At 37.0% G+C, this 19,317-nt stretch overlaps 3 protein-coding genes and 1 pseudogene across 3 annotated transcripts in view; 3 read left to right on the top strand and 1 right to left on the bottom strand.

The window, feature by feature from the left end:
* The window catches only part of LOC122968041 (oocyte zinc finger protein XlCOF6-like), an 813,118-nt gene that overhangs the window by 137,678 nt on the left and 656,123 nt on the right, over nucleotides 1-19,317 (bottom strand). The gene's annotated exons all lie outside the window — the stretch shown is intronic.
* The window catches only part of LOC122968950, a 104,182-nt pseudogene that overhangs the window by 9,805 nt on the left and 75,060 nt on the right, over nucleotides 1-19,317 (top strand).
* On the top strand, nucleotides 928-2,171 carry LOC122968953 (proteinase-activated receptor 2-like). Its single transcript, XM_044334500.1, has 2 exons — nucleotides 928-943; nucleotides 1,058-2,171. Exons 1-2 carry the CDS (start codon nucleotides 928-930, stop codon nucleotides 2,095-2,097), a joined length of 1,056 nt encoding a protein of 351 aa, XP_044190435.1. The 3' UTR covers nucleotides 2,098-2,171.
* Nucleotides 9,290-18,961, top strand: LOC122968951 (proteinase-activated receptor 2-like). The gene is made up of 9 exons (XM_044334497.1): nucleotides 9,290-9,304; nucleotides 10,435-10,458; nucleotides 11,225-11,239; nucleotides 12,435-12,458; nucleotides 13,569-13,601; nucleotides 14,580-14,603; nucleotides 15,371-15,385; nucleotides 16,118-16,132; nucleotides 17,793-18,961. Exons 1-9 carry the CDS (start codon nucleotides 9,290-9,292, stop codon nucleotides 18,927-18,929), a joined length of 1,302 nt encoding a protein of 433 aa, XP_044190432.1. The 3' UTR covers nucleotides 18,930-18,961.

Here is a 19,317-nt window from a genome sequence, read left to right as displayed (position 1 = left end):
GTAGTGTATCACATGACATGGTTATGCTATGTTTGAGTGAAAAAGGGTATAAATGCGGTTGCAAGAACAATACTTTCCACTCATATCTTGGGATGTTACATATGTTTCACTCTGCAGATTCTCGTTTCTCACTCTGCATTAAATGTTTTGTCAGAGTGATTATTATTTGGGGCGCTTTAACTACGCGTTCAACCTCTCTCATGACTCTATGTGCCTTTTTTCTGCCTCTTTCCCAGTCGATGATCATGGAGGCTGCGCTGGAAATTAGAAATGTAAATTTTGACAGCATTTTGCGTGCAAATTCAGGAGGCTCATCTCTGCCCAGTTACCACAATTGCAGTCAAATCAAGCATATCTGCAATGCAGTCGACCCATAATAAACTGATATAACAGCTCCATGAGTCGCATGTTTTACCTTCAAGACTCATATTTTACTGCTGTTGTTCATCGTTTGTGATGTGAAAACATCAGAGAAATTAAAAGTTTGCATCCTGGTATTAGTTCAGCTATAAAATCCAAACGCACCGCAGAGGAAACACAGTCAGTCTGCGCCTCGCTGCTGTTCTCTGTGTCCATCATCTCATGCTGACTCATTTTAAAAGAGCAACGGCCAATGGTGAAACTTCATCACTCGACTGGCCAACCAATGGTGAAACTTCATTACTCACTCAGACACTCCCTCACTTACGGACAACCGCGGTTATACGGCTGGTCTGTGGCTGGTCCAGCCAAAAAGTACATTAGGGCCTATATTCTACATTAACATACGTTTAATATAGGCCCTATTAGTTTGATGTTTTGGTCTTGATTGATTCAAGAATTACTTTGATCAAAATATATAATAAAGTTATATGTAAAATGGATGTTGTTGTAATGCTGCTGACTAAAGCTCAGAGGACTATTATTACATGTAGGAAACAGATCAAAATGCTCACAGCTGAAAGTAATAGAGTGCAGCTCACATTTGAGTTTCAGATGTAGTCAAATTATAGTTTGTTCCTGCATGTAAACCTGCATACTTCTGCTTTTCACATGTTTTCATATTGTCACTTCACAGGCCAGAGCCCAGATGGGGTAGAAGTCAAACCTCAAGACAAAGAAATCCTGAGCAGTCATCTTACAACTGTCTTCCTTCCAATCATCTACATCATTGTGTTTGCTGTGGGGCTGCCCACCAACGCCATGGCAATATGGATATTCCTCTTCAGGACCAAGAAAAAACGCCCGTCGTCAATCTACATGGCAAACCTGGCTCTGGCTGACTTGCTTTTTGTCATCTGGGTCCCCCTGAAGATATCATACCACTTCCATGGAAACAACTGGATCTACGGAGAAGGGCTGTGCAAAGTGCTGGTGGCGTTTTTCTACAGCAACATGTACTGCTCCATCGCCTTTATCACCTGCATAAGTGTCCAGCGTTACTGGGCGGTGGTCCACCCATTGTCTGAGCAGCAGAGGGACAAATGCATACCCGTTGCCGTCTCCATCACAGTCTGGGTGGTGGTCTGGCTTATCACCATCCCTCTCTACCTGTATGACCAACAGGTCAGAGTAACAAACTTCAATCCACAAATCCTTACCTGCCATGATGTCACCAGGAAAGATCAGGTGGGAATAGCAGCTGGCTACTTCCTGACAATTGGAACTCTGGGATTTGTTGTTCCCACTATTCTGTGCATCATATCCTACATCCTCATGCTCAAAGCTCTCAGGAACAGCATGAAAAATGCTGCCATCACCAAGAAGCGACGGAAGGCTGTGGTCTTGATCATCACAGTGTTGGTTATGTTTTTAGTGTGCTTCACCCCCAGTAACATCATGCTGCTGGTACACTATATCCTCCTGTGGAGCGGGGCCGACAACCACCTGTACGGATTTTACATCACCACCCTGTGCCTGGCTAGTCTCAACAGCTGCATCGACCCTTTTGTTTACTACTTTATCTCCAAGAATTTCAGGGATCATGTGAAGAACACATTCCTCTGCAGGAGTGAGAGAACAGTGAAGAGGATGAAGGTGTCCTTCAGGGCTCCGAAAAACTCACAAGAGCAAAACACCACGCCTAAGTCAGGAAACACACAGAGCACTGAATGCTAGTGGATTAATCATTATTAAGCTGTTTTATTCCTGATCATTATCTACCTTCAGATATCGTTTTTCAGTAACACTTAATTTACAGGTCTCTTCATTTGTATAGTAAAATAAAATGTGTTACCTTTTTTTTCTTATTCTACTGTGAATTCTTCCACCTCAGGTTTGGTTCAGTACATGCAAGGAAATTTAGGAGTCATCTTTGGCAATGACCTCCTGTTTCAGAGCTTTGAGCTGTCTAAATTACTGCTTATATTGTTTTAATACATTTAATTATCTTTATATCTTTTACAACACACTTGTTTTATGCACTTTCCTTGATGCAGTTTGCTTGATTTCAGCAGGGTATGAATGATTGCCTTTATGCAGTTTTAATGGGTCTAATCTTTTATTCCATGTTGTAATTTGATGAATTTTCTGTCAATGTTTGATGTGCCAGAATTGAGACCCAAACCTAAAATGGGCAAAATTTAGCTGGTTTCATAATGTAGGATACAAGTTTGTCTGTGTTGTTTAAAGTAATAATTTTTGCTTGTATATCTACATTTTAGTTTGTCAATAAAAGTCATTGTCTAACTAGCAGTTTCCTGACTCTGTGGACGGGTCGACATGGGAAAGGTCAATCCAGGTATTTCTCATTTTCAAAACAATCCTGATATTTTAACCTTTGCTCACAATCCAGGGTTATGTTCATCTAAAATTCCCCTCAAAGACAAAATTTCATCCCAATTATTTATTCTGTGTGTAGAAGATTTTTCATACCTCTCAGGGCCTGGCATAATGTCAGAAATGTCTCTTTCTTTGTCCAACTGTAAAAATATCAACTAATTTGTTGCCATTTTGTGGAAACACACATCATCCACCCTTCTTTGTTTTTTCTTCTTTTCTTTTGAAATGGCATTTTAACACCGTAATTCTTCACTTCAGTTAATGATTGTCACTCAGCTCTTGTTCACTCCTCCTCTGTTACACTGCTGCACAGAATACCACGGGAGGTGAAGGTAAACTTTTACTGAACTTTATTTATCACTGTTCTCAGTTTACACACAACATGTTAGCATATGCAACCAATAATACAATTGATTTCTCCCAAAAAAACCTCTTCTTCTCCTCTTCTTTTTAACCCTCTCCACAATTTCCCAACTATGGCAAGTAACCTAGGTCACAAAAAACATGCCCCTCAATATTATTTCCCATTTACTGCCTTACAGCATGTTGAAGAACTTTAACTATTACTGTAGATTATAAAAGGAAATAAAATAATAAAAGGCAACTGCAGTTTTCAACATATTAAACATGCAGTTGGAGTTTGTGCTTCCTGTTTGGGACAAAAGTAAGAAAATAAAACTTTCTCCAAAGTAAAGAATAATCTTTACAAATTGAACCAGTTTTTACATATTTTATAATTTTATGAACTTGTCTTGTGTTTAGAATCAACCCAAAGTCACGTCTCCAGTTTGTCCAGAATACAGCTGTTCAGATTATTAGAGGAGTAGAAAGACGTGGTCACATCACTCAGTTGCATATTTACCTTAGTTACTAGATTGCTTCAGAGCTGTTTTTTAAGATTTAACTGATCATTTTACGTGATGAGGACAGTTTTGAAGTCAGCAGGGAATTAGAGGGATTGACATGAACTTGACCTTCGTTGAAACGTCACGTATCAGTAGTTGCACAACAAGATAAAGTGGACGTGGCAAACTTTGTACAAACCAGAGACATTTAGTCTGATGAAGTGCTTTTGTCCGCTGAATTTATGTTAATCCAATGAATCTAATTAATCCAAAATATTGAGTTTTCTTTTTTGTTGTTTGTTTGTTTCTTTTAGATTTTTTGGGTTTTTCTTTTTACGTATATTGTGACATACTAAGCATGTTCTGTAATGAAATGTTGAAAGTAGAGCTGAAACTATAGCTCAATTCACTGATTATTCAATCAACAGAAAATTAACAGGTAGCTATTTTGATCATCAATTGCTGCAGTCATTTTCAAGTATAAACGCCAATACTTTGATGGTTCCAGATTCTCAAATGTTAAAATTAACCATTTGTAGGAAATTTTGATGTTTTTTTTTTCACAATTTTCTGATATGTATAAAAAATAAACATTGATCAATTGAGAAAATAATCGGCATATTAATAAATAAAGTGAGATATTCAAGTTCAACATCACATCACATCATCAACATCAAGACATTAAGCGGCAGGAGATTTGGAATTTGCATTCATGACCTCAGTATTTATATAATCCAACAAAGAACATTGGTCATGAACGAGAAATAAATTTTGACCTGATGCACTACATGAAAAGCTAGGGGAAGGGTTCAAAAAAGTTATTAAATTTCATCCTTTCAACCCAAAGTCACAACTAATGCAGCTGTTCAGATTATTAGAGGACCAAGACTCAAAAACCCAAATACATAAGAAATATATATAATATATAAGAAAACTAGCAAATATTCACATATGAGAATCTGGTAACAGATAATTAATAATGTACTTATAGTGAAGTAATAGTTTGAATGCATGGCTTTTGCTTGTTATAGAGTATTTTATGCTGTGTTACTGTCACTTCTAAAATTCAATGCATAATCTAAATAGAAGGACAATAACCACCAAAGTCCATAAATGAAAGCTGCAGACCAAAAAAAAAAAAAATCACACACGCTGGTCATTTAAACATAAAATATCTTCTGACAATATATAAGTTATTCTTTGATATTATATCAGTGGAGGCGTAGAAATATCATTGATAAGCGGGTTTTGAATGTTTCCATATAATATTCCTGTAGTGCAGATGAAGAGAAATGCGCGTTCTAGTTATCAATGACGGAAGGAAGATGAACTCATGAGTGAGATTATTATCATATCACCGAAATCAACCCGAGCTGTGTCTCGGTTGGTTAGATGCGGTCAGCTGACTCAGTGACATCAACTAGTGTCCAAATCATCTATTTGAAGAGGGGATGACACTTCAAACAGTGAAGCAGTAACACCATCGGACATTACATTACATTTTATTTTAACCCGCTTTTGCAGCCATGACTTTAAAGACTCGATGGTCTCACCTGTTTCTCCTTCTGTGTTGCGTCCAGACTTGTCTTTGTCAGTCAGGTAAGATATTGCTTTGTTTTTTTCCATCACTAATGTTTTATGCTGTCATGAAAACATTCAGCTCAGGTAGATTTAAAATCCAAAAAGACTTGGTCATAACCTAGTAGCCTATATTGCTGGACCGTGTATGGACAATGTGTGAAACTGTGGACAATTTGTTACAGAGATAGTCAGTGTCAGGGGCGCCGGATTCAATCCAGAAGTGCGGGGGGACCGCGGACGCGCACACGGTTCCATTCATATATTTTCTGAGGTCGCGGACACAGATATTGTATGTTTATGAATATGCTTTATTACAAACAATCCTACCGTATAAACCTGGAATCTGTGTGTGACAGCTGACCTCTTTATATACAGTCAATGGTGTAGATGGGTAACAGAACACAGAACATTATTTACAGTTTAATACTTGCCGATCCTGTTAATGAAGTTACTGCTACTGTGCCAGGTGCGTGAATGCGCACATCACTAATGTATCGTTTCAGCTGCTGTGTGATGCTGCAGGTATTTAATGAAGTAAAAAGGAAAGAATCTGACGCACAGCCAACTGTGGACGACAAACATCAGTACTGATGTTTTTGCAACATCCCGGATTACATTCAGTGACACATGAACGATATTAATGTACAATTCAGTCTCAGACTGTAACCTTTTCTGACGGACATTTCAGTAGATTATGTTATAGATGCGAAATACTAGAGAAGTAAAAGAAGCAAAATACATGAAAGTTGATTTGTTATGTTGGAGAGCTCTGTGTGCGCACCTCTGTTGACTAAAGACACACAAACTGCATCTTTTACTCTCTCTGCAATTTTCATTTACTAGCAGCCTCCCTTTACCTCGAGCTCACTTTTCATTGTCTGATCTATTCATATTCGTAGCAGCACCAAAGTCTACATTTTATCCAAATTTACATGAAATGATCAGAAAATTCGAATGGAAATGATGTAGTCTTTGCAGAAAAAGTAGCAACATTTTGTTGCTGTTTTTTTCAATTTCACTCCCAAGTTCTGAGAAATTGTAGTAATTCTAATACAAAAAAACAACACGTCTAATTCCACCAACTACACACACAGGTCAGAACTATATAGGATTATTGCCATATGCACTAACATGTGGTATTCACGCAACGCTTTCAGGGTGTATATGTACATTTTTTATGACAAAATATAATGCGAAATTTTGTTTGAAAATAAAATGTTTTCTAAGCAGTATGAAACTCAAACCTCTCGCACCACAATCAACCTCTTGCCAAATATTATTCACTATTTAAGCCCTACATTTATGCAACTAATTTGCAATAACTATTTTCATTTACTTGTAAAATTCAGTGTCAATACATGAAGTAGTGTGATGTTCATATAGTGCAAAGAAAAGAAACTGATCTATTATAATCTTGATTTATTTCTTGGAATTTTCCCAATTTCTTTTTGTCCTATATTAACCAGTTAATTAAAGTTCAGATTATGAGATGGTCCCAGTGAGGCTGCAGCACATGATGTTTCTGCGCATTACATTTAGTTATATTGCTTTATTCTGTATTAATTCAAATGTAAAACTAGAGGGGAAAAAACATTATACTTGTTTATACGACGTGAACCACATCTCCTGTCATGTACCTCTTACACCTCTGATTTAAAATCCAAAAAGACTTGGTCAATACCTAGTAGCCTATATGGCTGGACCGTGTATGGTCAATGTGTGAAACTGTGGACAATTTGTGACAGAGATAGTCAGTGTCAGGGGGCGCCGGATTCATTTCAGAAGTGCGGGGGGACCGCGGACGCGCACACGGTTCCATTCATATATTTTCTGGGGTCGCGGACACAGACATTGTATGTTTAATCCTACCGTATAAACCTGGAATCTGTGTGTAACAGCTGACCTTTTTATATACAGTCAATGGTGTAGATGGGTAGCAGAACACAGAACATTATTTACCGTTAGATCCTTGCCGATCCTGTTAATGAAGTTACTGCTACTGTGCCAGGTGCGTGAATGCGCACATCACTAATGTATCGTTTCAGCTGCTGTGTGATGCTGCAGGTATTTCAGTCTCATTAAAAGCTGTATAAAAACTATTCTGATGGACATTTCAGTAGATTATGTTATAGAAGCGAAATACTATAGAAGTAAAAGAAGCAAAATACATGAACGTTGATTTGTGATGTTGGAGAGCTCCGTGTGCGCACATTTGCTGACTAAAGACACACAAACTGTGTTTTTTCTCTCTCTGCAATTTTCATTATGTAACAATCTCTGTGCTGACATGTGGAGAGAAGCGTGAAACACTGGAAACCGCTCCGCTCATTCTAAAAGTAACTTTACTACCTGTAACGCGTCCACGACCTGTAAGCATCTTGTTGTGCAGCAACATATTTCTCTTCCACTTTGTTACATTTATAACAGTTTTGAGGAGATGAAACATGCGGGGAAAGGCTCAAAACACTTGGGGCTGAAGCAGTGGTGGCTCCCGGGACCTACAGGACGGTCCCAAAGCTTTGGCACCGCATCACAGCTGTTGTGTTCACTTTTGCTGTTGACATGAACAGAAATGAGACGCAGGAGGTTTTCTGTGATTCAAAGAAACTTGTAGCATTTAGTGCCTTGTGCATGAAGTAGTGTGATGGTCACATAGTGCAGGAAAAGAAACTTATTTTTTTTAATCTTAATTTATTTCTTGGTATTTTACCAATTTTGTTCTGTCCTACTTTAACCAGTTAATTAAAGTTCAAATTATGGGATGGTACCAGTGAGGCTACAGTACGTTTCTGCACATTATATTTAGTTATATTGCTTTACTCTGTATTGATTAAAATGGAAAAATAGAAGAAAACAAACAGTATGCTTGTGAGGAAGCTCTAGTTCCCTGCTATGACTATGTGCTGGATTTGTTCACGTGGAACTCGCTACAGGTGAAGAATCACGCAGATGTCTTGAATTTGTATGGATTTATTGTCACCACCACAACCACAATCCTTGTTCAAGTGTCTGATGACTCAGTGGTTCTGTGTAAATGAACATAATAAATCAGAATAAACATGTCAGATATCCGTATGAAAGTATAACAGGCTAATGTAGAAATGATAAACTATATTACTTTCTGAATGTATAAATTTCAACTATACAAGATAATACAACTGGCAAACAGCTGATAAATAATGTGGCCATGTATTAAACAGGCATAGCTGAGGCTGAAGCAGTATATTCCCTTTAACAGTGGGTTAATGTACATCAGCAGTGCAACACTGCCATCTAATGGCCAGTAGTAGACATGCATGACATCAATCCGGGGGCTGAACGAGCTGCTACACTGCACGGGTTGAGCACGCCTGTTAATTAAAGAGCGGACCTACAAATGGCCGTTCAGTCCACTATTCTATTGGTAATATGGTAAATATTACACATCACAACTCAAACATAAAGTCCTAACCGTATGCTTGAGACATGATGCCTGTTAACATCTAGTGACTGTGGGAAACAGTAGCTGCTAATATGAGGCTACACAGTCGGCAGAATACATGAATATGAGCCCCTTTAGTTCGGTTAACACAGAAACAATTCACTAACGAACAGCAACTATAACAACATTCTTAAACACTTCACTCACTTGCGCTAGACGCACTTGACACCAGATGACTGTTAGTACAAAGCAAAGTTCTTCACCCAAAAGAGCGTCTGATGCGTGGCGGATTTCAGACTACCATCTTGAGGAAACTGCGGGTCAACCTAGTTTAGTTCTGATGAGCCCCAAAGTCCATGTCACATGATGCAGAGTTCAGGTGGGGGAAGAGAGGGAGAAAGAGAGAGTGGGGGGGGGGGCCTTTTGGACAATGCTTGTTTATTTGGCGTGAACTGCATCTTCTGCCCTGTACCTCTTACACCTCTGCTGATATTGCTGCAAAGTTACAGCCAGTTTAGATGGAAATGGATGCTTTAATAAAACAAAACAAAGAACCTACAAAATCCCTGTTTGTAATGTGTGTATATACATGTTATTCTGCATAGTAGTAGTATACACTCCTTTATTACATGTGTGTAAATTTCTTTGTCTTTTGTTATTCTAGGTCACAGTGCACCAGGTAATGAAGGTATACCAGGTGAGTGACTGAAAATAAATTCTCCTAATATATAACATTCAGTTGTAATTCTAATGTTTACAATGTCTACTTCTACCATCAGCTGTGCTTTACCATGTACTATACCTTCACCTCAGCCTCCCTTTACTTCAAAATCACTTTTCACTGTCTGATCTATTCATGTTTGTTGCAGCATCGAAGTCTTCATCTTATCCAAAATTAGATGAAATGATCAGAAAATTCAAATGGAAATTATGTACTCTTTGCACAAAAAATGGCATGAGTGTGTTTCCTCAATTTCATTAACTTGGATACCCAAGTTTTGGGAAATTGCAGTAGTTTCATCACCAAAAAGAAAAGAAAAAAAGAAATATGTCAAACTCCACCAACTACACACAAATAAAGTATAGGAGGAAAAAATTACTACATGATAATCAGGTCAGGACTATATTGAATTATTGCCATATACACTAACATGTGGTATTTACGAAAGGCTGTCAGGATGTAGATGTACATTTTTTTATGACAAAATATAATATGCAATCCCTGTGTGTATATTTATGTAATTCTACACAGTAGTAGTATACACTTTATTACATGTGTGTAAATCTCTTTGTCTTTTGTTATTCCAGCACTTCAACCACATGAGTGACTGAAAATAAATTCTCCTTATATATAACATTTAGTTGTAATTCTAATGTTTACAATGTCTACTTCTACCATCAGCTGTGCTTTACCATGTACTATACCTTCACCTCAGCCTCCCTTTACCTCAAGCTCACTTTCCACTGTCTGATCTATTCATGTTTGTAGCAGCGCCAAAGTCAACATCTTATCCAAAATTAGATGAAATTAACACAGAATTTAAATGGAAATTATATACTCTTTGGGAAATGTTAAATGGGGCCTTTTGGACAATGCTTGTTTATTTGGCGTGAACCACATCTCCTGTCCTGTACCTCTTACACCTCTGCTGATATTGCTGCAAAGTTACAGCCAGTTTAGATGGATATGGATGCTTTAATAAAACAAAACAAAGAACCTACAAAATCCCTGTTTTTAATGTGTGTATATTTAAATTATTCTGCATAGTAGTAGTATACACTCCTTTATTACATGTGTGTAAATTTCTTTCTCTTTTGTTATTATAGATCAAGGTTCAGTGGGTCCACCAGGTAAATAATAATATATAGCATTAAGTTGTAATTCTAATGTTTACAACGTCTACTTCTACCATCAGCTGTGCTTTACCATGTACTATACCTTCACCTCAGCCTCCCTTTACCTCAAGCTCACTTTTCACTGTCTCATCTCTTCATGTTCGTAGCGGCACCATTTATCCAAAATTACATGAAATGAACATAGACTTCAAATGGAAATGATATACTCTTTGCACAAAAAGTGACATAAGTGTGTTTTCTCAATTTCGCTAACTTGAATATGTTCACTTGTCACATTCAGGGTCAATGCATGGAGTAGTGTGATGTTCATATAGCGCAAAGAAAAGACACTGATCTTTTATAATCTTAATTTATTTTGTGGTATCTTACCAATTTCTTTTTGTCCTACTTTAACCTGTTAATTAAAGTTCAAATTATAAGATGGTCCCAGTGAAGATACAATATGTTATGTTTCTGCACATTATATTTAGTAACATTGCTTTAATCTGTATTGGTTCAAATGTAAAAATAGGGGGAAACAAACAGTGTGCTTGTTTATTTGGTGTGAACCACATCTCCTGTCCTGTACCTCTTACACCTCTGCTGATATTGCCACACAGCTACAACCAGTTTAGATGGAAATGGATGCTTTAATAAAACAAAACAAAGAACCTACAAAATCACTGTTTGTAATGTGTGTATAAACATGTTATTCTGCATAGTAGTAGTATATACTCCTTTATTACATGTATATAAATCTCTCTGTCTTTTGTTATTCCAGGTGCAAAGCAAGGACGTGAGTGACTGAAAATAAATTCTCCTAATATATAACACTCAGTTATAAATCTAATGTTTACAATGTCTACTTCTACCATGAGCTGTGCTTTACCATGCACTATACCTTCACCTCAGCCTCCCTTTATCTCAAGCTCACTTTTCACTGTCTGATCTATTCATGTTTGTAGCAGCACCAAAGCCAACATCTTATTCAAAATTAGATGAAACGAATACAGAATTCAAATGGAAATTTTATACTCTTTGCACAAAAAATGGCATGAGTGTGTTTCCTCAATTTCACTAACTTGGATACCAAAGTTTTGGCCCTACATTTATGCCTGATTTTTGTGATATTACGTAAGTGAAAAAAGGCAGTCCTTGAAATTTGATTTATGTGGGAGTTAAAGGACATATCCTGATCAAAGATAACTCCCAGATTCCTTACGGTGGTGCTGGAGGCCAGGGTAATGCCATCCAGAGTAGCTATATCATTAGATAATGTGTTTCTAAGGTGTTTAGGGCCAAGCACAATAACTTCAGTTTTATCTGAATTTAGTAGTAGAAAATTGCAGGTCATCCAGGTTTTTATGTCGTTAAGGCATGCTTGGAGTTTGTTTAACTGATTGGGTTCATCTGGCTTCATTGATAAATATAATTGGGTGTCATCTGCGTAACAATGAAAATTTATGGAGTGTTATGCAACTATTTTCATTCACTTGTAACATTCAGTGCTAATGCATGAAGTAGTGTGATGTTCATATAGTGCAAAGAAAAGAAACTGATCTTTTATAATCTTAATTTATTTCTTGGAATTTTCCCAATTTATTTTTGTCCTATTTTAACCAGTTCATTAAAGTTTAGATTATGGGATGGTCCCAGTGATGATATGGTACATGATGTTTCTGCTCATTACATTTAGTTATATTGCTTCAATCTGTATTCATTTTAATGGAAAAATTGTGGGGGAAAAAACCTACACTGTGCTTTTTTATTTGGTATGAACCACATCTCCTGTCCTGTACTTCTTACACCTCTGCTGATATTGCTGCAAAGCTACAACCAGTTTAGATGGAAATGGATGCTTTAATAAAGCAAAACAAAGAACCTACAAAATCCCTGTTTGTAATGTGTGTATATACATGTTATTCTGCATAGTAGTAGTATACACTCCTTTATTACATGTGTGTAAATTTCTTTGTCTTTTGTTATTCTAGGTCACGGTGCACCAGGTCAACCAGGTGAGTGACTGACAATAAATTCTCCTAATATATAACATTCAGTTGTAATTCTAATGTTTACAATGTCTACTTCTACCATCAGCTGTGCTTTACCATGTACTATACCTTCACCTCAGCCTCCCTTTACTTCAAAATCACTTTTCACTGTCTGATCTATTCATGTTTGTTGCAGCATCGAAGTCTTCATCTTATCCAAAATTAGATGAAATGATCAGAAAATTCAAATGGAAATTATATACTCTTTGCACAAAAAATGGCATGAGTGTGTTTCCTCAATTTCACTAACTTGGATACCCAAGTTTTGGGAAATTGCAGTAGTTTCATCACCAAAAAGAAAAGAAAAAAAGAAATATGTCAAACTCCACCAACTGCACACGAATAAACTATAGGAGGAAAAAATTACTACATTATAATCAGGTCAGGACTATATTGAATTATTGCCATATACACTGACATGTGGTATTTACGAAAGGCTGTCAGGATGTGGATGTAAATTTTTTTATGACAAAATATAATGTGCAATTTTATTTGAAAAGAAAATGTTTTCTAAGCAGTATGAAACTCAAACCTCTCGCACCACAATCAACCTCTTGCCAAATATTATTCAATATTTAAACCCTACATTTATGCAACTGATTTGCAATAACTGTTTTCATTCACTTGTAACATTCAGTGCCAATTCATGAAGTAGTGTGATGTTCATATAGTGTAAAGAAAAGAAACTGATCTTTTATAGTCTTTATTTATTTTGTGAAATTTTCCCAATTTCTTTTTGTCCTATTTTAACCAGTTAATTAAAGTTTCTGCACATTACATTTAGTTATATTGCTTTATTCTGTATTCATTCAAATGTAAAACTAGAGTGGAAAAAACATTATACTTGTTTATACGACATGAACCACATCTCCTGTCCTGTACCTCTTACACCTCTGCTGATATTGCTGCAAAGCTACAACCAGTTTAGATGGAAATGGATGCTTTAATAAAACAAATCAAAGAACCTACAAAATCCCTGTTTGTAATGTGTGTATATACATGTTATTGTGCATAGTAGTAGTATATACTCCTTTATTACATGCGTGTAAATTTCTTTGTCTTTTGTTATTCTAGGTCGACGTACAAGAGTTAATGCACGTACACCAGGTGAGTGACTGAAAATAAATTCTCCTAATATATAACATTCAGTTGTAATTCTAATGTTTACAATGTCTACTTCTACCATCAGCTGTGCTTTACCATGTACTATACCTTCACCTCAGCCTCCCTTTACCTCAAACTCACTTTTCACTGTCTCATCTCTTCATGTTTGTTGCAGCACCAAAGTCAACATCTTATTCAAAATGAGATGAAACGAACATAGAATTCAAATGGAAATTATGTACTCTTTGCACAAAAGTGACATAAGTGTGTTTTCTCAATTTCACAATTTCTCAATTTCAATTTTAATGCTTTAATAAAACAAATCAAAGAACCTACAAAATCCCTGTTTGTAATGTGTGTATATACATGTTATTGTGCATAGTAGTCGTATACACTCCTTTATTACATGCGTGTAAATTTCTTTGTCTTTTGTTATTCTGGGTCAAGGTCCACCAGGTATAGAAGGTGTAACAGGTGAGTGACTGAAAATAAATTCTCCTAATATATAACATTCAGTTGTAATTCTAATGTTTACAATGTCTACTTCTACCATCAGCCGTGCTTTACCATGTACTATACCTTCACCTCAGCCTCCCTTTACCTCAAGCTCACTTTCCACTGTCTGATCTATTCATGTTTGTTGCAGCGCCAAAGTCAACATCTTATCCAAAATTACATGAAATTAACACAGAATTTAAATGGAAATTATGTACTCTTTGGGAAATGTTAAATGGGGCCTTTTGGACAATGCTTGTTTATTTGGCGTGAACCACATCTCCTGTCCTGTACCTCTTACACCTCTGCTGATATTGCCACAAAGTTACAGCCAGTTTAGATGGAAATGGATGCTTTAATAAAACAAAACAAAGAACCTACAAAATCCCTGTTTGTAATGTGTGTATATTTAAATTATTCTGCATAGTAGTCGTATACACTCCTTTATTACATGTGTGTAAATTTCTTTCTCTTTTGTTATTATAGATCAAGGTTCAGTGGGTCCACCAGGTAAATAATAATATATAACATTCAGTTATAATTCTAATGTTTACAACGTCTACTTCTAACATTAGCTGTGCTTTACCATGTACTATACCTTCACCTCAGCCTCCCTTTACCTCAAGCTCACTTTTCACTGTCTCATCTCTTCATGTTCGTAGTGGCACCATTTATCCAAAATTACATGAAATGAACATAGACTTCAAATGGAAATGATATAGTCTTTGCACAAAAAGTGACATAAGTGTGTTTTCTCAATTTCGCTAACTTGAATATGTTCACTTGTCACATTCAGTGTCAATGCATGGAGTAGTGTGATGTTCATATAGCGCAAAGAAAAGACACTGATCTTTTATAATCTTAATTTATTTCGTGGTATCTTACCAATTTCTTTCTGTCCTACTTTAACCTGTTAATTAAAGTTCAAATTATAAGATGGTCCCAGTGAAGATACAGTATGTTATGTTTCTGCACATTATATTTAGTAACATTGCTTTAATCTGTATTGGTTCAAATGTAAAAATAGGGGGAAGCAAACAGTGTGCTTGTTTATTTGGTGTGAACCACATCTCCTGTCCTGTACCTCTTACACCTCTGCTGATATTGCCACAAAGCTACAACCAGTTTAGATGGAAATGGATGCTTTAATAAAAACAAAACAAAGAACCCACAAAATCCCTGTTTGTAATGTGTGTATAAACATGTTATTCTGCATAGTAGTAGTATATACTCCTTTATTACATGTATATAAATCTCTCTGTCTTTTGTTATTCCAGGTGCAAAGCAAGGACGTGAGTGACTGAAAATAAATTCTCCTAATATATAACACTCAGTTATAAATCTAATGTTTACAATGTCTACTTCTAACATCAGCTGTGCTTTACCATGTACTATACCTTCACCTCAGCCTCCCTTTATCTCAAGCTCACTTTTCACTGTCTGATCTATTCATGTTTGTAGCAGCACCAAAGCCAACATCTTATCCAAAATTAGATGAATTGAAAACAGAATTCGAATGGAAATTTTATACTCTGCACAAAAAATGGCATGAGTGTGTTTCCTCAATTTCACTAACTTGGATACCCAAGTTTTGGGAAATTGCAGTAGTTTCATCACCAAAAACAAAAGAAAAAAAGAAATATGTCTAAGTAGTGTGATGTTCATATAGTGCAAAGAAAAGAAACTGATCTTTTATAATCTTTATTTTTTTTGTGGAATTTTCCCAATTTCTTTTTGTCCTATTTTAACCAGTTCATTAAAGTTCAGATTATGAGATGATCCCAGTGAGGCTGCAGCACATGATGTTTCTGCACATTACATTTAGTTATATTGCTTTATTCTGTATTCATTCAAATGTAAAACTAGAGTGGAAAAAACAACAGTGGAAAAATGGATGCTTTAATAAAACAAATCAAAGAACCTACAAAATCCCTGTTTGTAATGTGTGTATGTTATTCTGCATAGTAGTAGTATACACTCCTTTATTACATGGGTGTAAATTTCTTTGTCTTTTGTTATTCTAGGTCAAGGTCCACCACGTGAGTGACTGTAAAATAAATTCTACTAACATATAACATTCAGCTGTAATTCTACTGCTTACAATGTCTACTTCTACCATCAGCTGTGCTTTACCATGTACTATACCTTCACCTCAGCCTCCCTTTACCTCAAACTCACTTTTAACTGTCTCATCTCTTCATGTTTGTTGCAGCACCAAAGTCAACATCTTATTCAAAATGAGATGAAACGAACATAGAATTCAAATGGAAATTATGTACTCTTTGCACAAAAAGTGACATAAGTGTGTTTTGTCAATTTCACTAACTTGGATACCCAAGTTTTGGGAAATTGCAGTAGTTTCACCACCAAAAAGAAAAGAAAAAAAAAAGAAATATGTCAAACTCCACCAACTACACATGAATAAACTATAGGAGGAAAAAATTACTACATGATTATCAGGTCAGAACTGTTTTGAATTATTGCCATACACTAACATGTGGTATTGATGTATGGCTTTTAGGGTGTACATATATAGTTATTTATGTACGAATCATAATATGAAATTTTGTTGAAATTTGTCCACCTGCCAGGTACAATGAACAGTTCTCAAGTTATGCGAAGGACACTCCAACATACATGCATACAGGCATGGTCAGTGGTAGTGTCTATAATGTGCATTCCTGGATATTAAATGTTCATTTGCAATTTTCTGTAGTGGTCCCAGTAATATTTGCTGGTAAAGTGTCCTGAAGTAGTGTATCACATGACATGGTTATGCTATGTTTGAGTGAAAAAGGGTATAAATGCGGTTGCAAGAACAATACTTTCCACTCATATCTTGGGATGTTACATATGTTTCACTCTGCAGATTCTCGTTTCTCACTCTGCATTAAATGTTTTGTCAGAGTTATTATTATTTGGGGCGCTTTAACTACGCGTTCAACCTCTCTCATGACTCTATGTGCCTTTTTTCTGCCTCTTTCCCAGTCGATGATCATGGAGGCTGCGCTGGAAATTAGAAATGTAAATTTTGACAGCATTTTGCGTGCAAATTCAGGAGGCTCATCTCTGCCCAGTTACCACAATTGCAGTCAAATCAAGCATATCTGCAATGCAGTCGACCCATAATAAACTGATATAACAGCTCCATGAGTCGCATGTTTTACCTTCAAGACTCATATTTTACTGCTGTTGTTCATGGTTTGTGATGTGAAAACATCAGAGAAATTAAAAGTTTGCATCCTGGTATTAGTTCAGCTATAAAATCCAAACACACCGCAGAGGAAACACAGTCAGTCTGCGCCTCGCTGCTGTTCTCTGTGTCCATCATCTCATGCTGACTCATTTTAAAAGAGCAACGGCCAATTAGTCACTCAGACACTCCCTCACTTACGGACAACCGCGGTTATACGGCTGGTCTGTGGCTGGTCCAGCCAAAAAGTACATTAGGGCCTATATTCTACATTAACATACGTTTAATATAGGCCCTGTTAGTTTGATGTTCTGGTCTTGATTGCCTTTATAGGCTGGATAAGAATTACTTTGATCAAAATATATAATAAAGTTATATGTAAAATGGATGTTGTTGTAATGCTGCTGACTAAAGCTCAGAGGACTATTATTACAAGTAGGAAACAGATCAAAATGCTCACAGCTGAAAGTAACAGAGTGCAGCTCACATTTGAGTTTCAGATGTAGTCAAATTATAGTTTGTTCCTGCATGTAAACCTGCATACTTCTGCTTTTCACGTGTTTTCATATTGTCACTTCACAACAGAAGAAGACGACCCTGGTATAGAGAGCCAAGATGGGGAAGACGTCAGCTCCCACGACAAAGAAATCCTGAGCAGTCATCTTACAACTGTCTTCCTTCCAATCATCTACATCATTGTGTTTGCTGTGGGGCTGCCCACCAACGCCATGGCAATATGGATATTCCTCTTCAGGACCAAGAAAAAACGCCCGTCGTCAATCTACATGGCAAACCTGGCTCTGGCTGACTTGCTCTTTGTCATCTGGGTCCCCCTGAAGATATCATACCACTTCAATGGCAACAACTGGGTCTACGGAGAAGGGCTGTGCAAAGTGCTGGTGGCATTTTTCTACAGCAACATGTACTGCTCCATCGCCTTTATCACCTGCATAAGTATCCAGCGTTACTGGGCAGTGGTCCACCCACTGTCCGAGCAGCAGAGGGACAACCGCATACCCGTTGCCGTCTCCATCACAGTCTGGGTGGTGGTCTGGCTTTTCACCATCCCTATCTACCTGTATGACCAACAGGTCAAAATAACAAACTTCAATCCAAAAATCCTTACCTGCCATGATGTCACCAGGGAAAGTCAGGTGAAAATAGCAGCTGGCTACTTCCTGACAATGGGAACTCTGGGATTTGTTGTTCCCACTATTCTGTGCATCATATCCTACATCCTCATGCTCAAAGCTCTCAGGAACAGCATGAAAAATGTTGCCATCACCAAGAAGCGACGGAAGGCTGTGGTCTTGATCATCACAGTGTTGGTTATGTTTTTAGTGTGCTTCACCCCCAGTAACATCATGCTGCTGGTACACTATATCCTCCTGTTGAGCGGGGTCGACAACCACCTGTATGAATTTTACATCACCACCCTGTGCCTGGCTAGTCTCAACAGCTGCATCGACCCTTTTGTTTACTACTTTATCTCCAAGGACTTCAGGGATCATGTGAAGAACACGTTCCTCTGCAGGAGTGAGAGAACAGTGAAGAGGATGAAGGTGTCCTACAGGGCTCCGAAAAACTCACAAGAGCAACACACCACGCCTAAGTCAGGAAACACACAGAGCACTGAATGCTAGTGGATTAATCATTATTAAGCTGTTTTATTCCTGATCATTATGTACCTTCAGATATCGTTTTTCAGTAACACTTAATTTACAGGTCTCTTCATTTGTATAGTAAAATAAAATAAAGTGTTACCTTTTTTTTCTTATTCTACTGTGACTTCTTCCACCTCAGGTTTGATTCAGTACATGTAAGGAAATTTAGGAGTCATCTTTGGCAATGACCTCCTGTTTCAGAGCTTTGAGCTGTCTAAATTACTACTTATATTGTTTTAATACATTTCATTCTCTTTATATCTTTTACAACACACTTGTTTTATGCACTTTGCTTGATGCAGTTTGCTTGATTTCAGCAGGGTATGAATGATTGCCTTAATGCAGTTTTAATGGGTCTAATCTGTTG

The sequence above is a fragment of the Thunnus albacares genome, chromosome 18, assembly GCF_914725855.1.
Source record: "Thunnus albacares chromosome 18, fThuAlb1.1, whole genome shotgun sequence".
NCBI classification, from domain to species: domain Eukaryota; kingdom Metazoa; phylum Chordata; class Actinopteri; order Scombriformes; family Scombridae; genus Thunnus; species Thunnus albacares.
The sequence above is the reverse complement of the archived record's forward strand: the minus strand, read 5'-3'. Positions and strand labels throughout refer to the sequence as shown.